General features: G+C 41.0%; 2 protein-coding genes across 2 annotated transcripts in view; both read right to left on the bottom strand.

Moving 5' to 3' along the window:
- Positions 1-16,439, bottom strand: part of LOC105357850 (asialoglycoprotein receptor 1-like) — a 46,224-nt gene extending 29,785 nt beyond the window's left edge. The window contains exons 1-5 of the mRNA XM_023959742.1: positions 16,335-16,439; positions 16,092-16,154; positions 11,408-11,461; positions 10,668-10,730; positions 344-397 (exon numbers count right to left, since the gene is read on the bottom strand). Coding sequence (XP_023815510.1) covers positions 344-397; positions 10,668-10,730; positions 11,408-11,461; positions 16,092-16,152 — 232 coding nt within the window. The 5' untranslated portion in view covers positions 16,153-16,154; positions 16,335-16,439. The remainder of the gene's footprint in view (positions 1-343; positions 398-10,667; positions 10,731-11,407; positions 11,462-16,091; positions 16,155-16,334) is intronic.
- The window catches only part of LOC110015840 (CD209 antigen-like protein E), a 900,664-nt gene that overhangs the window by 724,625 nt on the left and 154,098 nt on the right, over positions 1-21,941 (bottom strand). The window lies entirely within an intron of this gene.

Below are 21,941 nucleotides of genomic sequence, written 5' to 3'. Positions count from 1 at the left end.
TGCTGCATCAGGAGGATGTTTATGAACAGACTTTTATTTTGGAGGAAACTTCAATGTTCTGCTGTCAGAGTAAAAAAATATGAGTCCTTTTTTGTTTTTATCAGATTCATTTCTTTTTATCACATATTAAAACACAGAGCAGACAAAAAACGTTTTAAAAATACAGTTTTCTTTTATTTTCTTGATGCAGTATCCTAAAAAGTTATTAAATCAATTTGAAAATCCTGCAGGGTTTAATTTCTGGTTTCATCTGTTTTTTTTACTAAAACTTTCCAGTTCAGTTTAAAGTTAAACATGATCCAAACAAACTGATGTCATCCATTAGTTTTCAGTCTTTTCTCACCTTCAATCTGATTTTTTAGCTGTTTTCTTTCATCCCAAAGAGTTTTGTTGATGCCTGAAAGACAGTAGAAGTCCATTTCTTATTGATTTGTACTTAAATGAACAATCACATGGCCTTCATTGACAGGAAGGTATCAGGAAAGTCATTGAAACAGCTGCAGATTTGTATCCAGGCTTTTCTCAATGCATTCTGCATCTTCTCTGCTCCGTATTTCATGCTGGACTTAAGCCGGATATCAACTTTAAGTAGGTTGGTATCCAGTCTGGATAAATTCTGGATAAATTCCGGTCTGGATAAATTCCACCATATGCTGGAAATCAGCTAACTTTAACTGTAGTCCATTCAGGAGGATCTATGCAGGGAAAAAGGTTCAAAACAAGAGTTGAAATGAAGGAAAAGGGTTCAGTATTGTGGTGTTGATGGTTCTCTAAGATTCTCATCTTAGTTTGTTCTTCAGCTCCTTTAAAAACAGGAATCAGATATTTTTCCAGTTGTGCTTTGACTACAGACAGAAAGTCTAAAATAAATATTGAAATGATAATATTGTATCTGATCAAATAAAACAGTAGATGGTAAATGTGAAACCAGCATTATTTTGACAGAAAGGTTAAGTCAGGGCTCTAAAAAACTCTATGGTTGCACCGATGCTTCCAGCTGTTCTCTGAGAAAACAATAATACAAAAACTCAGTTATACTGTTATTAATAAGTTTCCTTTTAGTTTCCTTTACTTTGTTCACCAGTTTGTAAGTTAATAATTTTCAGGTCATTGATGCTGATTTTTACAGCAACTATAAAGTTGCAGCTCAGTGGCCTTGTGGTAGAGTGTCTGCCCTGTAACTGGAAGGTCATGTATAGTGTCAAATTAGCGCCTAAAGTATTGCGCATCAAAACAGTAAAACCGCGCATCAAAACCCCAAGTCTGTGAATCAAAATGCATAAATTGAGAACCAAAACCCATAATTTGCAACCAAAAGCTATAACCCTATAATCCTATAATCCTATTTCTCAGCTGGCGATTTGTTTTCTCGCCTTTCTGAAATCCTGTTTTTGAGTTACAGTTTTATTTTGAAATTGTCTTTTTGAGTTGCGCTTTTAGTTTTTTGAGTTGCGTTTTTATTTTTTGGGGTTTTGATTCTAAAAAATGTCGACGCGTAAAAACAGCGACATGTCAGTCAAGGGGAGGGGAGGCGGGACATCCCTGATATCCAGAAGCTCATTGGCTGCCGAATAACACCGAGTCTTACGTCAACAGACCAGTTTAGAATGTGCCGGTAAGTTTTTTCACATCTTTTACTATATTAAACGATCAAACTTGTGCGTTATGTAACCAGAGGACGCCAGCACAGTCAGACAAGGAGCTCCAACAGTAGCTGCTAGTGAAAAAAGATGTTAGAAAGTTAGATGTTGCATGAAAAACTATCAGCATTGTTCTCCCGTGTTAGCATGCTAGCTTGCTCAATGCTAGCGGGGTTTCCAGCTCTTTTCATGACTTTTATGGATTAAACAAAGTCGATTTTTTTTTACCACAGTGTCAGGATCGGTCATGTAAACCTGGGAATAATTGCCCATGAATTGTCACTAGGGTTAATCAAAGATTTATAACCTATAAGGTTTCTCAATATTTTTCAGGGTTTAAAGACAGAGGGAATTATTGAACAGAGCAACAATATTGCTGTGTCATATTTAAAAAATGTATGCGTCTGCACTATGCAGACTGGCAGAATTCTGGTATCAGTGAATCAGAGCAGAGTAAATTGTAGCAGACCAGCAAAAACGTGCTTTATTCCCCTAAAAATTATTCCAGTATTAGACATCAAAAGAATTATTAGTATATTTTTAATTAGGTGGTGGTTTTAAAATGGACTATTCCTGTATGTCTGTTGTTTTCTATAAGGGCCGTTGTTATGCATGCCATCTCAATATATCTTTAGGGATTACAGATTGATTGAACAAAGCAACATGTGGTAAAACTGTGGTTTTTTACCACACTGTGGTAAAAAAATCGACGTTGTTTAATTCATAAAAGTCATGAAAAGAGCTGGAAACCCGCTAGCATTGAGCGAGCTAGCATGCTAACACGGGAGAACTATGGTGATAGTTTGTCATGCAACATCTAACTTTCTAACATATTTTTTCACTAGCAGCTACTGTTGGAGCTCCTCGTCTGACTGTGCTGGCGTCCTCTGGTTAAATAAAGTACAAGTTTGATCGTTTAATGTAGTAAAAGATATGAAAAACATGAAAAACTTACCGGCACATTCTAAAATGGTCTGTTGACGTAAGACTCTGTGTTATTCGGCAGCCAATGAGCTTCTGGATATCAGGGATGTCCCGCCTCCCCTCCCCTTGACTGACATGTCGCTGTTTTACGCGTCGACAGGTTTTAGAATCAAAACCCCAAAAAATAAAAGCGCAACTCAAAAAACTAAAAGCGCAACTCAAAAAGGCAATTTCAAAATAAAACTGCAACTCAAAAACAGAGAAATAGGATTGTGCTTTAGGTTATAGCTTTTGGTTGCAAATTATGGGTTTTGGTTCTCAATTTATGCATTTTGATTCACAGATTTGGGGTTTTGATGCACGGTTTTACTGTTTTGATGCGCAATACTTTAGGCGCTAATTTGACACCGTAGTCATGGGTTCAAACCCAGGCTGAGTCACCAAAGACTTTAAAAATGGGACCCAATGCTTCCCTGCTTGACACTCAGCATTGGGGGGTTGGACCACCAAATGGTTCCTGAGTGGGGCTGTGTCTGCTGCTCACCGCTCCCCCAGGGGAGGGGTCAAATGCAGAGAACAAATGTTGCACACCTACGTGTGTGACAAATATTGGTACTGTAATCTTTATCTTTTTAAATAGACCAAATCAAACTGCTCATCTATATCCAATGTGGTCAAAAAGGTAGATGCTACAGACTTTTATGTTGGTGCATCTAAGAGGAGCATCAGTTCAATCAGTGAGAAACTGAATCTAGAGCCCTGCTGGAGATAAATAAGTCCAGTTGCTGAGACTCAACTTCTAGACAATGGATGAATGAGAACCTTCACCCACATATGCAGACAAAGAATCACAAAGAATGGTTACATGTAAGGGTTAATGGCCGATGAAGTGTGCATTATCACTTTTTAACGCACGCCGTGGAAGCCTGAACCGTCCGACATGAAGTGGAGAAGTGGTAATGGACACTTTGAAGGCCATTAACCCGCTTATACCATGGTCATTTACAAAAGAAAGAAATAACCAGTTTTTAGTACTTTATTCTTGTTTTTTTCTGATTTGGATTGCTTTTTTCTCCAAAAGCAGACTATTTGTTACGTGATGTGGCCGTACCACCACTGCAGTCAAGATTCGGCGATATAAATAGACATATTTATACTGATCGTCCCGATAGTTTCAATAAATCATCAGTTCAGAGAGAAAGTTCACCTCTAACCGCTTGTTTTAGTCCAGATGATGAAGCTAAATGTTGTTTTAAAGAAGCCGGTGGAGTGATACAAAACATTTCAGCTAAGTGACCGGAACTACTTTTTGGGGTGTGCAGTTATCACTTTTTAATGCACATTCAGCAGCCAATCAGAATCAAGTATTCACCTGGACCGTGGTATAATTGGTTAAGACCACTTTCTAGAACTGTTACCAGTGGCGGTTTTTGATATGGGCGAGGTGGGCGGTGGCCCAGGGCGGCTCTTCATAGGGGGCGGCATGTTCCGTGCCCGCAGTGTTACACACAATGAACTACCTGAGTCAAACAGGAAACATCCAGCTTTTATTTTGACATGCCTGCAGCAGTAGGCACACAGCACTTTTATGTTAACACAACTGACACTGAACATCGCACCCATGTCTTCATCCTCCCCCCTTAGCCACTCTCATGTTTCAAATAAAGAAGTACTGTCTATTAGATGTAGCTTTTTTTTGGAAGTTGAAGGCTCCTTTTCTATCTCCTGGATGGGCCTTTTCCCCTCGGCAAAGAAACTTTCCTAAGACGTTTTGTTTTTTCCTCAGAAAGCAGCGACTATCATTTGTAAGGCTCTGTTGTAAACCGTGCAATGGGGGGAGCATGGCATTTAGGCGCTGATGGCTCCGTACGAAGCGCGTGCCACGCGCTCGTATTTATCGGGGGAGAACCGCAAAGCTGATAGCAGGAGGAAACGCGGGGCGGCTTCAATAAACACTCAGGTTGTCCAGAGTGGTTTTCTCACGGGGACTTGACTCACTGCGGTCAGAAAGCCACTTTCTGATGACAGAATTTAAGCTTAGTGTATTTAAACACGCATGTGCAGTGACGTATGTATTATTTTTTTATTTTTTTTATTTTTTTAACTTGTCCTGTCCAACAGCTGGGCAGACAGATGAGAGCTGAGGGCCTCTTGTGTTGGACATATTTTACTTTAACAAGGGGGGTTATTAATCTTCAGACAAACCAAAGGTATGTCTGAATAAACCCCTTTTGTAATTGAGGCCAAACTTTATTCATTTCAATCATGTTTGAAAATCTTTGGTGTTGGACTGGACGGAAAAGGAAAGAAGGGAAGAAGAGAGAGGGACGTTAGAGAGAGGGGGGGGTAGGAGGGTGATAATAGGAGGGGAGGGGGGATAAGATCATGAAGCAGCATAAAGCAACAAGTTTACTGGTTGTTTATCATTATGGTAAGGTTCAAATGTAGTACAAAAAGGGCGGGGCCTGTCCACACACACACTCAAATGTTATCAACACACGTGTTAGCTGCAAAAATGTCCACATGTCAACACGTACACAAAACAGATAGTGTTCACACGCATACCTATGCCTTAAAACCAACTAGTGTGAAGTATTTCAGTCATTCAATCATGCAAACTATTAGTGCAAAGGTGAGCTAACACCCGTGCCCAGGTGAGTGTCCATGTCCTCCTAAAATGGATGGTGGAACGTGAAAAGAAGGAGGGAGAGTGCCCAGCCATCCCCACCCCAAGACCCCCGCTGCAGCAGCAGCGGCAGCCGGAATACCCCCAACGCCCCCCCACAGGACAGGCCCGCAGGCTCCCCCACCCCACCCCAGACCCCGTAGCCGAAGCGGATGACACCCAGAGCGACCGGGGGCCCCAAGAGGGTTGTCCCGTCCCGCCCCAGCCAGAGCCAGGGAAGGGCCGATCCCAGCCCCAGGTGTAGATGGGCAGCCCATCCAGCGCCGCTGCCCCCCCCCCCCCGAGCAGGGCCCCCCGCCAACCCCCCCCAGCACAGGCAAAGGGACCACCCCCCCAAGCCAAGCCAAGCCAGACCCCCCCCCCCCCCCCCACGCACCCCCACACCCAAGCCCAGAGGACCACACAGCGCCCCAGCCCGCCCCACCCAGGCGCCGGACCCGATCCCCCGACCAACGGAGCCCCCACCACCCCCCGCCAGGCACCGGAGGCCCCGACCCCCACCCCGACCCACGGCAGAAGGGCAAGGAGCAGCGACGACCAGGCCCCCCCACCCCCTAAGTCATGGAGTTAGCTATGGGAGACCAGAGAGACTAAATTCTTTCAAAGTTACTTGAACCTTGGGCTGACATTTTTTCCAAGCTGATATGATCAAGCAGCAGATTTCTGTGTTGACTTATATTTATATTTTTCTTTCTTTTCCAATTTATTAAAATAGTTTTTTTTAGCAATGCATAGAGTTATGAAAATGATTGAGACAAATCCCTCCTTCTACATCGATGGCACTCATGTCACCAAGCACACAAAGTGACGGTGAAGCTGTGATTGAAACCTTAAGCCAGACTGATAAATCGGCACATACCTGCTGCCAGAGAGCCTGGACAGGCGTGCAGAACCACAGTGCATGCATGTAATTGTCGGGTAGATTACTGTCACAGTGCTGACAAATGTCTGAGTTACTGAGACCCATCTTGAACATCCTCTGTCCAGTGTAGTCAATTCTGTGAAGAGTTTTGAAATGGATTAGCTGCAGATTTGGACTTTTTGTCATTTTAAAGGTGTTTTAGACAAAGTTCTGACCAGAAGCTTTCATCTGTGCTGATGCTCAAATCCGCATCCCATTTTGTTGTCGGAAGTGAAATATTATTATCTAAATTACATAAAAGTTTGTATATTTTGGAGAGAGTTTTATTCATTGAGAAATTAATAAGAGTGGTAACTACATCTGGTAGCTTTAAATCGTTGTCTCTGTATTTAAACTTTTTAGTAATAATTGATTTAAGTTGCTGATATTCCAAGAAGTTATTTATTCCATGTTTGTCTTGAAGTTCCTGGGGAGTTATGAATCTTCTATCAATAATTTTGTGCTCTAGTTGTTTTATGCCCCCTGCTTGCCAAGCTGGGAAGTGGATAATTTTTTTGTTTATGAGGATGTCTGGGTTGTTCCAGATGGGTGTCATTTTGCATGGTTGAATTGATGATTTTGATATTTTGAGAAATTCCCACCAGGCTGTTAAAGTGGCATTTATATTAATACTTTTGAAACAATCCTGTTTTTTAACTGTTTGGCTAATAAATGGTAGATCTGACAGGTGTCATGGTTTGAGTGTGTTGTCTTGTTTTTCTTCCTTGTTCTGTCTTGTTTGTTTCTGTTTCCTGTTTTATTTTTAAAAGGTTTCCTGTCATGTCTTGTTTCTTGTGCTTTACTTCCTTTGGTCCCCATCTGCCCTGATCGTGTTCACCTGTGTCTTGTCTGCCCTGTCTGTATTTAAGTCATGTCTCTGCCTTCCTCCTGTGCTGGTCCATTAACTTCTGGTCGTGTGTTTAACGTCTTCATGTGTCTTCGTCCGTTCATGCCATGTTTCATGCCACGCCACGCCACAGTGAGTTTTTGTTTTGTCATCCTGCTCTGCAGCGCCTTTTGTTTGTTGTTTATTAAACCTCCTGGCCTTGGAACTGTTTGCCTCCCGCCTCTGCGTCTGGGTCCTATCGGCTCTCGAGCCACCCCCCGCACATGACAACAGGTTGATCTTTCCACATAACGCCTGTTCCAAGTCTAACCATGAGTTGGTTTCTGGATTATTTTTTAACCATTTTAAGATGTATTGTAATCTATTTGCAAGAAAGTAATTGTGGAAGTTAGGTAATTCTAATCCTCCACAGCTTTTTGCAGATTTAAAAGTTTTTAGACTAATTCTTGCAGGTTTATTGTTCCATAAAAAGCTTGATATGGATGAGTCTAATGTTTTGAACCATTTTAATGGCGGTTGTGTGGGGATCATTGAGAAGAGATAATTCACTTTGGGTAAGATTTTCATTTTTACCGTGGCTACCTTGCCCATAAGGGACAAAGGCAGGTTGGTCCAGCGTGTTAGATCGTCCTGTATGTTTTTCAGTAATGGGGTGTGGTTTAGCTGCACCAGTTCTGATAGTTTGGGGGAAAAATTGATACCTAGATATTTGATATTTCCTGATTTAACTGGTATTGTGAGTCTTTGCTCCGCATTATTGTTCAGTGGTAATAAAACAGACTTATTCCAATTAATGGAATAGTCTGATATAGAGGAGAATTCATTAATGATTGTTGCCGTTTCATTTACAGAATGTATATTCCTTAAAAACAGTAATATGTCATCTGCATAGAGACTGATTTTATGATGGCTGTGTTTGTTTTTAATTCCTTTAATGCTCTCATTCTGTCTTATTGCTGCAGCTAGAGGCTCAATAAATATAGCAAAAAGAGAAGGAGAGAGTGGGCAACCCTGTCTGGTTCCTCTTCCAAGAAAAAACCTGTTGGAAGTCTGTTTATTAGTTCTAACTGATGCATTGGGGTTGTGTTATAATATTTTGATCCATTTGATGAATGATTCTCCAAAACCAAACTTATGGAGGGCAGCAATAAGGAACTTCCAATTTACTCTGTCAAAAGCTTTTTCAGCATCCAGCGATGGTATGGTCATTTCCTGGTTTTTAATGGTGGCAAAGTCTATTATAATACGTATGTATTAGAAAATGTCCGATTGGCCGTTCGGCATGTCAATCAAGTCCCGTACTTCTCGGTATGGATTTTGATTGGCTGGTGGATTGTTTAGAAGTACTTTTTTTTTTTTCATTTATCTATGCTGCCTGCAATCTACCCTCATGTCCTTGAAGATCTACCGGTCGATCGCGATCGACGTATGGAGCACCCCTGAATAGACTGATGGAACAGAGAATCTGGCATTTTTTCAAAATAAAACATCTTTCAGATTCCGAAATAAATAAAACCGAAGTAATGCAAGTTATTTATTCTTTCTGTGCGACCGGTACCGGGCCGGGGGTTGGGGACCAGTGGTTTAGTTCGTGTCAGTGTTTGACATAAAGACAGCAGGAAATGCATGAAAACAGCTGCACTTTATGAGATCATAAATAAACTATAGGTCATTTTTATTCAAGATCAACTTTCTTAATCCCCGAAGGGTAATTAAGTAATTTAATGAATGGATGGAGGTTTTTGGAGGATTTGTACTGTTGGTCTTTCACAAAATTAGGAAAATGCCAAATATTTTTGGAGGAATCCCACTGATGAGTTCCATGATTTAGTTTTTAATGTTGTTTAAGTCCTAAAAATAATATTTACATTAAGTTTCTTTTAGATCCAATCCCTCTGATGTGTTTCACAAAAACACACTCAGGACGTCACACACCAAGAAATGAACTGATTACTAAAAATGATGCAGGAGTCCAGCTCTAAAAATGGTAAATACTTATATCGCGCTTTCTACCCTCTTTTGAAGGACCAAAGCGCTTTACAGTCACAGTCCCATTCACCCATGCACACACACACACATTCACGGCAGCTCTGCTGCCAAACACTGGCGCCAACCTCCCACCAGAGGCAAGGTGGGGTTCATTATCTTGCCCAAGGACACTTCGACACAAGGCGGGAATTGAACCTGCAACCTTATGATCATGGGTTGAATGCCCTACCGCTGCACCACGGCCGCCCCAAGAGAGAAAAAACAGAAATACATGATTTGTAATTTCTTATTGTTAATATTTTCAGGCTTTGTTTGTTTTGTTCTGCAGCATCTTCATATTAGTATATTTTTGACAGAATATATTTTTATGGAGAGCAAAATAATATACGTTATTTAAGGTTTAACTTGAGTTATTCTGGATTAATGTTCCTGTTTTTATTCATATTGATGTTCAAAAAGTTCAGTATTAAAGGTTTAAAAGTGTAGCTTTAGTGTTCAGTAAATGTTTATCTTCTTCGGCCCAAAACCTAAAGCGTGTTTTTAATTTAGGCCCCTGTGTGACTGAGTTTGACCCCCCTGTAATACTAGTTTATAAAATTCATGTGTTTTTGTGTAAAATGGCTAAATAGAAGATAAGGAACACAACTCTTGTCTAATCTTGATCATTATTCGTCATTTAGTTCTCCATGCCTCTGTTTGGTGCAGTGCGATTCATGTATTGTCCCTCTTTTCCTCTCCCCTCCTGGGGAGTGGGAGTGCTTCCAGACTCCAGTTGTTTCATCCGTGCTCCAGTTCCTGACCGTCTACCTCGCCTTTGCTCCACTCCTACACCTGGCTGTGGATCCTGCCTCCGGCTCAACTCGCACCTTTGACTTTCCCCCCAACCACGGCTGGATGAAGCTCATCTGCTGGACTTTTATATATGTAGTTGTAGATTTAGATAAGTTAATTCCTTACTAAGATTTCTGGTAAATCGCCTGTCCGTCCTGGGGGAGGATCCCTCCTTCATGTGGACACCCCTGAGGTTTCTTCGTTTTTTTCCGGATTCCGTTTTTTTTGGGAGTTTTTCCTTACCGCGAAGGGGGGTCTAAGGGCAGGGATGCCAGTATAGCTTAGTCAGTTTGTTAGTTCATTTTAGTATTTTCCTATTGAACTCTTTGTATTCATGATCCTTTTGAGTTCATGTTTTACTTCGAAGCCCATCGAGACGACTGTTGTTGTGATTTTGGGCTATACAAAAAAAATTGAATTGAATTGAATTGAACAGGATGTTGTCAAATTTTGTATGTGTGCGGGGGGGGGGGGGGGGGGGGGGGGGGTTACTCGCCCAGGGAGTAAGTTAGTGTAGAACCGCTGCTGACTGTTACTGTTGGAGCAGATATGGAGAAACAGATTTTCAAAGCATCAATGCAATTAAAGCAGGAATAGAGTCAAAGACTTTGTTCAGACACAAAGACAAACAGTGACAGGAAACCGATAATGAAGTTAACAAATTTATTCCGCTTTTCATAGACGGATTATCCAGAGAACAGTGTGTTAATGGATCCCTTTAAGCTGAACTAACTCTATCAGTTAGAAACATTTTTAACCCAGTTTGAATGAAATAAAAAAAGTTTAATAAATGAGGTGAAATCAAGTAATAAAAATAAAGATGGTTTAGGAATTTTTAATGTTTCTCACCTTCAAAGTGATTCTTTAGCTCCTTCAATTCCATCTGCAGATTGGTATTGTTGACCACCATGTCTGGAAAATTGCAATATTTGGTGAAATAAACTACAAAAGTGAATTAAATTCAAGTTTACATTGTGCTTTGAGGATAAACATCAAGAAATAAGAAAATAAAAGTCTGAGCTGCTAGATTGAAGTTTTTCAATAAACTATGATGTTGAGGTGTTAGATTTCATCTCACATCAGATGACTAAATAAAATGATGATTAAATCTGTTATCAGAACTGTTTATTATTAGGTTTCAAACACGTTCTTATCTTCTCCTGCACAGCAGTACAGAACAGTTTCTGTTCAGAAGCAAAGTTCTTCATTTTCAGAACTGCATTATAATGATGACTGCAAGTAAATCTGCTGCATCAGGAGGATGTTTATGAACAGACTTTTATTTTGGAGGAAACTTCAATGTTCTGCTGTCAGAGTAAAAAAAATATGAGTCCTTTTTTGTTTTTATTAGATTAATTTCTTTTTATCACATATTAAAACACATAGCAGACAAAAAATGTTTTAAAAATACAGTTTTATATTATTTTCTTGATGCAGTATCCTAAAAAGTTATTAAATCAATTTGAAAATCCTGCAGGTTTACTTTCTGGTTTCATCTGTATTTTCTACCAAAACTTTCCAGTTCAGTTCAAATGTAAACATGATCCAAACAAACTGATGTCATCCATTAGTTTTCAGTCTTTTCTCACCTTCAATCTGATTTTTCAGCTGTTTTCTTTCATCCCAAAGAGTTTTGTTGATGCCTGAAAGACAGTAGAAGTCCATTTCTTATTGATTTGTACTTAAATGAACAATCACATGGCCTTCATTGACAGGAAGGTCTCAGGAAAGTCATTGAAACAGCTGCAGATTTGTATCCAGTCTTTTATCAATGCATTCTGCATCTTGTCAAAACAAGAGTTGAAATGAAGGAAAAGGGTTCAGTATTGTGGTGTTGATGGTTCTCTAATATTCTCATCTTAGTTTGTTCTTCAGCTCCTTTAAAAACATAAATCAGATATTTTTCCAGTTGTGCTTTGACTACAGACAGAAAGTCTAAAGTAAATATTGGAATGATAATATTGATCTAGCCACAGGGGTTGTAAGCCAGTAACTTCTGTGCCGGTCCCAAGCCCGGATAAATAGAGAGGGTTGCGTCAGGAAGGGCATCCGGCGTAAAAAATTGCCAAAATAACCATGCGAATCATCCACAACACTTTAGACATACCGGATCGGTCGAGGCCCGGGTTAACAACGACCGCCACCGATGCTGTTAACCTACAGGGTGTCGGTGGAAATTTGACTACTGTTGGTGGAAGAAAGAGGGGAGGCAGAAGGGTCCGTGGCCAGAGAGAGAAGGGAAAAGGCAGGAACATAGGTTTGAGAATAGGGACTCTTAACGTTGGCACAATGACAGGGAAAGGCAGAGAGCTGGCAGACATGATGGAGAGAAGGAAGGTAGATGTACTGTGTGTGCAGGAGACAAGGTGGAAGGGCAGCAAGGCACGTAGTATTGGAGGAGGATACAAACTGTTCTATCATGGTGTTGATAGGAAGAGAAACGGGGTAGGAGTGATTCTGAAGGGGGAGTTTGTAAACAGTGTTCTAGAGGTGAAAAGAGTCTCAGACAGGATGATGAGCCTAAAGTTAGAAATTGAAGGGGTGATGGTGAATGTAGTCAGTGGGTATGCGCCACAGGTTGGCTGTGAGTTAGAAGTGAAGGAGAGATTCTGGAGTGAGTTGGATGAGGTCATAGAGAGTTTTCCCAGAGGAGAGAGAGTTGTTATTGGAGCAGACTTTAATGGGCATGTTGGTGAGGGCAACAGAGGTGATGAGGAGGTGATGGGCAGGTTTGGTGTGAAGGAAAGGAATCTGGAGGGACAGATGGTGGTGGACTTTGCGAAGAGGATGGAAATGGCTGTAGTCAACACTTACTTCCAGAAGAGAGAGGAACATAGAGTGACATACAGAAGTGGAGGTAGGAGTACTCAGGTGGACTACATCCTATGTAGACGAGGTCATTTGAGAGAGGTTAATGACTGCAAAGTGGTGGTAGGAGAGAGTGTAGCCAGACAGCACCGCATGGTGGTGTGTAAGATGACTCTGGAGGTCAGGAAGAAGAAGAGAGGGAAAACAGAAAAGAAGACCAAGTGGTGGAAGCTACAGAATGAAGAAACTTGTGAGGAATTTAGGCAGAAGTTGAGGCAGGTCCTGGGTGGTCAGGATGAGCTTCCAGAGGACTGGGAAACTACAGCAGAGATTATCAGGGAAACAGGTAGGAAGGTGCTAGGTGTGTCATCTGGAAAGAGGAAAGACGGTAAAGAGACTTGGTGGTGGAATGAGGAAGTACAGGAATGCGTCCAGAGGAAGAGGTTGGCTAAAAGGAAGTGGGATGTAGAAAGGACTGAGGAAGGTAGACAGGAGTACAAGGAAGCGCAGCGTAAAGTGAAGAGAGAGGTGGCAAAGGCCAAACAGAAAGCTTACGATGAGCTATATGACAGGTTAGACACAAAGGAAGGAGAGAAGGACTTGTACAGGCTAGCCAGACAGAGAGACAGAGATGGGAAGGACGTGCAACAGATAAGGGTGATTAAGGACAGAGATGGAAAGGTGCTAACAACCCAAGAGAGTGTACAGAAAAGATGGAAGGAGTATTTTGATGAGCTGATGAACGAGGAAAATGACAGGGAAAGAAGGGAGGAAGATGTGGTTGTTGTGGAGCAGGAAGTAGCAGAGATTGGAAAGGATGAGGTTAGGAAGGCTCTGAAAAGGATGAAGAGCGGAAAGGCCGTTGGTCCTGATGACGTACCTGTGGAGGTATGGAAGTGCCTAGGAGAGACAGCAGTGGAATTTCTAACAAGGTTGTTCAATAGGATTTTAGAGAGTGAGAAGATGCCTGAGGAATGGAGGAGAAGCGTTCTGGTCCCAATCTTTAAGAACAAGGGCGACACGCAGAACTGCAGCAACTATAGAGGAATAAAGTTGATGAGCCACACAATGAAGCTGTGGGAAAGAGTAGTGGAAGCCAGGCTTAGGAAGAAGGTGGAGATTTGTGAGCAGCAGTATGGTTTCATGGCCCGTAAGAGCACCACTGATGCCATTTTTGCTTTGAGAATGTTGATGGAAAAGTACAGAGAAGGTCAGAAGGAGCTGCATTGTGTGTTCGTAGATTTAGAGAAGGCGTATGACAGGGTGCCGAGGGAGGAGCTGTGGTACTGTATGAGGTCGTCTGGAGTGGCAGAAAAGTATGTCAGAGTAGTTCAGGACATGTATGAGAGAAGTATGACGGTGGTGAGATGTGCTGTAGGTCAGACAGAGGAGTTCAAGGTGGAGGTGGGACTACACCAAGGATCAGCTTTGAGTCCTTTTTTGTTTGCTATGCTGATGGACAGGCTGACAGACGAGGTAAGACAGGAATCTCCCTGGACAATGATGTTTGCGGATGACATTGTAATTTGCAGTGAGAGTAGAGAGCAGGTGGAGGAACAGCTAGAGAGGTGGAGGTTTGCTCTGGAAAGAAGAGGTATGAAGGTCAGTCGTAGTAAGACAGAATACATGTGTCTGAACGAGAGGGATCAAGGTAGAAGCGTTAGGTTACAGGGGGCTGAGGTGAAGAAGGTGCAGGAGTTTAAGTACTTGGGGTCAACAGTTCAGTGTGATGGGGAGTGTGGAAAAGAGGTGAAGAGGCGAGTGCAGGCAGGTTGGAGCGGGTGGAGGAAAGTGTCAGGAGTGTTGTGTGACAGAAGAGTGTCAGCAAGACTCAAAGGAAAGGTGTACAAGACAGTGGTGAGACCAGCTCTGCTCTATGGGTTAGAGACGGTAGCAGTGAGACAGAGACAAGAGGCTGAGATGGAGGTAGCGGAGATGAAGATGTTGAGGTTCTCCTTAGGAGTGACCAGGTTAGACAGGATAAGGAACGAGTACATCAGAGGGACGGCTCATGTTGCCTGTGTTAGGGACAAAGTCAGAGAAGCCAGACTGAGATGGTTTGGACATGTTCAGAGGAGGGATAGTGGATATATTGGTAGAAGGATGTTGGAGATGGAGCTGCCTGGCAGGAGGGCAAGAGGACGGCCAAAGAGGAGATACATGGATGTCTTAACAGAGGACATGAAGTTGGCTAATGTTAGGGTAGAAGATGTCCATGATAGAGTGAGGTGGAAAAGGATGATTCGCTGTGGCGACCCCTGATGGGAAAAGCCGAAAGAGAAAGAGAGAAGAGGAATGATAATATTGAATCTGATCAAATAAAAAAGTAGATAATAAATGTGAAACCAGCATTATTTTGACAGAAAGGTTAGGTCAGGGCTCTAAAAACATCTATGGTTGCACCGATGCTTCCAGCTGTTCTCTGAGGAAAAAAATAATACAAAAACTCAGTTATACTGTTATTAATAAGTTTCCTTTTAGTTTCCTTTACTTTGTTCACCAGTTTGTAAGTTAATCATTTTCAGGTCATTGATGCTGATTTTTACAGCAACTATAAAGTTGCAGCTCAGTGGCCTTGTGGAAGAGTGTCCGCCCTGTAACTGGAAGGTCATGGGTTCAAACCCAGGCTGAGTCACCAAAGACTTTAAAAATGGGAGCCAATGCTTCCCTGCTTGACACTCAGCATTGGGGGGTTGGACCACCAAATGGTTCCTGAGTGGGGCTGTGTCTGCTGCTCACTGCTCCCCCAGGGGAGGGGTCAAATGCAGAGAACAAATGTTGCACACCTACGTGTGTGACAAATATTGGTACTGTAATCTTTATCTTTTTAAATAGACCAAATCAAACTGCTCATCTATATCCAATGTGGTCAAAAAGGTAGATGCTACAGACTTTTATGTTGGTGCATCTAAGAGGAGCATCAGTTCAACCAGTGAGAAACTGAATCTAGAGCCTGCTGGAGATAAATAAGTCCAGTTGCTACGACTCAACTTCTAGACAATGGATGAATGAGAACCTTCACCCACATATGCAGACAAAGAATCACAAAGAATGGTTACATGTAAGGGTTAATGGCCGATGACCAATTCATGCTGAACAGGGCTCTGTGACAATTTTGGTCATACATGCAGCTGGATTTTTTGACGATGCGCCTAAAAAAAATGAAAAGAAAAGACTGAACAAAAGCCTCAGTTAATACTGTTGTCACTGTTTATCTTTTTTAGGTAATTGATGTTGATTTTAAAAGGCGACAGGAAACTGATAATTAAGATCAAAAAGTTAGTCTGCTTTTTATAAATGGGTTACCAAGAGGACAGTGTGTTAATGGATCCCTTTAAACGTTACTGTCTCTATCAGTTAGAAACATTTTTAAAGCAGCTTACATGGAATAAAGAACGTTTAATAAATGAGGTGAAATCAAGTAATAAAAATAAAGATGGTTTAGGTATTTTTAATGTTTCTCACCTTCAGAGTGATTCTTTAGCTCCTTCACTTCCATCTGCAGGTTGCTAATGTAGACCACCATGTCTGGAAAATTGTATTATTTGGTGAAATGAACTACAAAAGTGGATTAAATTCAAGTTTACATTGTGTTTTGAGGATAAACATCAATAAAACATCTTTTTAAATTAAAAAAAAAAAAGTCTGAGCTGCTAGTTTGAAGTTTTTATCTAAACTATGATGTTGAGGTGTTAGATTTCATCTTACATGAGGATAGAATGATGGATCCAGCTGACAGGACAGTACACAGCACCAACAGACGCCATTGTTCACATCTGCAGAACCTTTTCTGGATTTTAGGACACGTCTCTGTTTGTGGAGCTATGAGAGAAAAATAAAGAGGAATCTTGTCTTCCAGAGAAGAATCTATTGTTCTTTGATCAAACACTCCTGATCAAAATCTAAAGACCAGTTAAGAAAATGCAAAAATGTTAATTTATCACAGCTGGACCTTGACAAGGTTCTAGATCGAGCTTCAAAATGCATAAAAGAAAGAGGAGCTGGAGAACAGATATTTCTAGATGCTAATATATTAAAAATAACAATTTAAATGAAATTGACTGTTAATTAGTTGGTCAAAAGTTTAAGACCACAGCCTTTAAAAGACATAATTTGTGTTAAAATTTTCATTCTGTTTTCTTCTAATAAGAAATCTTCCTGTCAGGATCTCTTGATGGCAGAAAAGCTGAATTTCTTAGAACGTGGCAGGACTGTTGAGCTTCATAAAACGATCATTTTGAATTCTTCAAAGGATCCTGATGGTTTTTCAGTTCAATTATTTGAAGGTGTCAAACTCCAGGCTAGAGGGCTGCATTGGGATTGTGTCCCACCGGGTCCCGCGGGACCCAACACAAATCTCGCAGGAGCGGGCGGTTTGAATTGTGCTGCGGGCGTGGGTGGGCGGCAAGACACCTCCCCCCCCCCCCCCCCCCCCCCCCCCCCCCCCCGCAGGATCAGTGTTGCTAGATTGGGCTGTTTTCTCATGAATATATAATAGCGGACTACGTTAGGCTGTGCGGCTGTTGGAGTTCTATGTACTGACGCTTCGTGAACGCACCAGGTAGAGACGCCTTATGGGCTCTGTCATCTAACCTGTTGTTGGGGGTGTTCAACGCCCCGCCTCTTAGAAATTGTGCTCTTAAAAGCTTGATGCCGCAGCTGCGTGTGGGCGGAGCTACCAGCTAACGTTATGGTCTGATTCCCACATGGAGTGATGTGTTTATTAATGCATGGTAAACACGGAGAATGTGGAGAGATCAGGTTTATTATTGTGGAGAGTTCTGCACGGTAATCATGTTTCCATGTTTTTTTTTTTTTTTCTTAACTTGTTCTGTCCAACAGCTGAGCAAACAGATTAGAGCTGAAGGCTTTTTGTGTTGGACAGGTTTTACTATCGCAAAAAGAGGTTATATAGCTTCGAGAAACTAGAGTGTAGATTTGTATAAACCCCTTTTTGTCGTATTAGTTTTTATTTATTTGTTACATTTAGTGTGTGTGGGGAGGGAGAGGGGAAGAATGTGAGGGGAGGGTGGAAGAGAGTAAAAGGAAGAAAGGTGAAAAGGTGGGGGGTACAAGCACTGATTTGAATAAGTTATTAATTTAAGCTGTAACAATTATACCAGATCTGCTGGAAAGACAAATGTTACATCAAAGGTGAAAATCTGACAAATGAAAATGAGCGAGAAAAAAAAAATCTGTCCATCAATACACTGTAGGTAAGGAGGAGGGATGAAGCAGACAGGGAGCAGTGTGGCAGTGTGCACGTGCACGTGGGGGTGGAGATACATGCACGCTGCCGACGTGAACCGTGTGTTCATAAGGGGAACCAGATCCTACCCAGCCAGACCAGGAGAGGGGGCCCACCACCCGACCGGCGCCCCGTCTCCGCAAGCCAGCCCAGGCACGCGACTATCGTGTCAAATTAGCGCCTAAAGTATTGCGCATCAAAACAGTAAAACCGCGCATCAAAACCCCAAATCTGTGAATCAAAATGCATAAATTGAGAACCAAAACCCACAATTTGCAACCAAAAGCTATAACCCAAAGCACAATCCTATTTCTCAGCTGGCGATTTGTTTTCTCGCCATTCCTGTTTTTGAGTTGCAGTTTTATTTTTTGAGTTGCGCTTTTATTTTTTGCGGTTTTGATTCTAAAACCTGTCGACACGTAAAAACAGCGACATGTCAGTCAAGGGGAGGGGAGGCGGGACATCCCTGAAATCCAGAAGCTCATTGGCTGCCGAATAACACCGAGTCTTACGTCAACAGTACAGTTTAGAATGTGCCGGTAAGTTTTTCATGTTTTTCACATATTTTACTATATTAAACGATCAAACTTGTACTTTATTTAACCAGAGGACACCAGCACAGTCAGATGAGGAGCTCCACCAGTAGCTGCTAGTGAAAAAAGATGTTGGAAATTTAGATGTTGCATGAAAAACTATCAGCATTGTTCTCCCGTGTTAGCATGCTAGCTAGCTCAATGCTAGCGGGGTATGTATGCGTCTGCACTATGCAGACTGGCAGAATTCTGGTTCAGTGAATCAGAGCAGAGTAAATTGTAGCAGACCAGCAAAAACGTGCTTTATTCCCCATAAAATTATTCCAGTATTAGACATCAATAGAATTATTAGTTTCTTTTTAATTAGGTGGTGGTTTTAAAATGGACTATTGCTGTATGTCTGTTGCTTTCTATAAGGGCCGTTGTTATGCATGCCATAACAAAAAAGGCAGGAATACTGAGATAGCAACGAAGTGGATGTCCACAACTTCTTTAAGGTAAAGGAAACAATTTTAATCTTATTTTTTCTCTTCTTTTTTTGGTTAATTGACTTTGCTGGTTTTGTTTCTTTCCAGATGCAGGCTCCAAAGACGTCCCTGGTGTGATGCAAAGGCTGTCCAGCAGGCTCACAGACATCTACTGTTAACTGAAAGAGAAGCATTTAAAATAGTTGTCCATTTTGACCATGATTGCATTGACAACATGCCCAGGCACACTGTCTGCTTCCCATTTCTCAGTGCCACCTGCACAAAAACAGTGACTTCTCTATCAGCTCACCTCAAGTCTTTTGAGGAGTTTTAAAAACAGTTATTTTAATTTCTCTGAATTGTGGTTCAGAATTTCACAGAATCTAAAACACTTGACTCTGTGTTTCAAAGATCTTTGCAAAACCATCAGTCTTTTGTACAAAACACATTTAATGGTCAAAGATTAAAAAATGAAGCATTACAAAATACCAGTGGTGATTATTAGCCATTTCTTTTCTTAAGGGGTGCAGTATTTTGTAAGGCAGATGAGATCTGTTCACATTGTTAGTTTTTGTTACATCCTGCTGAGATGACATGCATAGATCAGTACATAAATGTTAATGTCTTGCCATGGTTTTCCGATGTCCCACAAGGGTTGAACAATAGTGACAGGTCTGAGAGGAGAGAGGACAAGCCACAGAGGGAACAACAACTCCAACAGTTTCCTGGGGCCTGTTTCAGAAAGAAGGTTAAGTGTAAACTCTGAGTGCGTTAACCCTGAAATCAGGGAAACCCTGGGTTTTCCGTTTCAGAATGGGAGGTTTGTTAAACCAGAGAAAGCAGAGTAAGTCAAACCCGTTTCTGAAAGAGAGGTAACTTATACTCGGAGTCAGTGTCCATGGTTACTTACGCTGTGAACCTAACCTGGTCGGGAGCAGGTTTTATTCTCTAAACTCAAGGTTTCTGCCGGTCCCCTCAACCTTTTTCTACAGAACTCAGCGGCACGAGTTCTGACGAGAACCAGAGGGCGGGGACACATTACACCGGTTTTAAAATCGCTGCATTGGCTCCCTGTGCGTTTCAGGATTGATTTTAAAATTCTTTTAATGGTTTATAAATGTTTTTATGGTCTTGGGCCTTCTTATTTAAATGATATTCTTTTAAAATATGAGCCCTCGCGGACCTTGAGGTCTTCCAGTGCTGGCCTCTTAGTTGTTCCTAAGGTGAGGACCAAAACTTATGGTGAGGCTTAGTTCTGCCATTATGGTCCTCGCCTGTGGAACGGCCTTCCGGAGAACCTCAGGGCCGCAGATACAGTAGAGGTTTTTAAGAAGAGGCTCAAGACTCACCTTTTTAATTTAGCTTTTAGTTGATTTTAACTGCTAATTTATTCTATTAGTTTTAATATACGCTATTTTTTGTATTTATTTTAATTTTATGCATCTTATTCTCAATTTTATGTTTTTTTTTTTCTTCTTTTTTATGTTCATTGCCCAAATTTCCGTCACACAGAGACAAGTGACAAGAATGGCTTGTCCTTTTTTGGAGGACCCAATAGACGATGAGGCTGCATTAATTCCTAGAGAATTACATTTACGTCGTGCGAGGATTTTGAGACCTCGACTTGATTTTCTGTCATTTCCCCATACGTTTTTGTTTGAGCGTTACCGTTTTTCGTTGCAGTCAATTACATATATACAATGAAAACAACATTAGATATTGCTATGTAGATGTTTCATATGTCAAATATTGTCAACAAAGCCTACATCCATGACATGCTCACATTTGACCTGATTGAATTATGTTTTTATACTTCATTTTTAGCTGCTGCCATGTTCTTTTAATTCCTGCAGGATTGCATCTACATGAAAATGAAATCAGGGACATTGAATTAGATTAATGTAACAATTACTTTTTGGAAACACAATTTGCTAGTACTGCTTACTTTCTTAATCCCATATAAACCTATACCAGTTGATCAATACAAGGGTAGACAAAAGTTCACTTTTAAAAACACAATTGCATGTATTAATATTAAACTGACCAACGTTTGCAAAAGGGGAAGGTTAACAAAAAAGTCCTCTAAACATTACCGACGTTAAATGCATTTTTCCCCAGATTGGTTCTGTACACTATGCAGCATTTCATGCATTTACACCAGGAATAACACTTCAAAAGTACATCTAAATATCGCCATTTTTTATTTCACACCTTACTCTATTTAAAAAGTTATTACAGTCAATATTTTATAACAATGATTTAAATGCAAACTTAAGCATTAACTTGAGCAGCTATGTTTTCCCACGCTCTCTCGATTGACCAACTCAGAGTTCAAGTTTAACCTCAGAGTTGGTTGAACCTCCTTTCTGAAACAGGCCCCTGCTCTGCCTGGTTTAAGTTAGTCTGTCGTCCAATGTCCACAGCATCCTGCACACAAAGAAAAATGTATTTAAGACAGTTAAAATCAGAATATATATACACACACACACACACACACATTAAATGATAGTAGCTGCATATTGTGAAAGTTAACTTCCTTTGTGAACCTGCAATCTTTAAGGTTGAGAATAAAATGGTTTGGGAATACAGTTCAGAATCAGAAAAACTTTATTGATCACACATGTGGGAAATTTGTTCTGGTACCTCAAATAAATAATGTGTTTCTGAATCATAAATTTACTTTTCTTTTTTTTTAAATAGGGATGAACTTGATCCCAAACTAGGAAAGGTGGCACTTTTCTTACAGAAATATGTTGCTTTGTTCAATCAATCTGTAATCCCTAAAGATATATTGAGAAACCTTATAAATTATACATGAATGTACTTCTTGAAAAAAATCTTTGATTAATCCTAGTGACAATTCACGGGCAATTATTCCCAGGTTTACAAGACTGATCCTGACACTGTGGTAAAAAATTGACTTCGTTTAATCCATAAAAGTCATGAAAAGAGCTGGAAAGCCCGCTAGCATTGAGCTAGCTAGCATGCTAACACAGGAGAACAATGATGATAGTTTTTCATGCAACATCTAACTTTCCAACATCTTTTTTCACTAGCAGCTACTGGT

This window comes from Oryzias latipes, chromosome 11, assembly GCF_002234675.1.
Source record: "Oryzias latipes chromosome 11, ASM223467v1".
In the NCBI taxonomy this organism is placed as follows: Eukaryota; Metazoa; Chordata; class Actinopteri; order Beloniformes; family Adrianichthyidae; genus Oryzias; species Oryzias latipes.
Note: the sequence above shows the minus strand (reverse complement) of the source record. Positions and strands in the feature narration are given on the sequence as shown.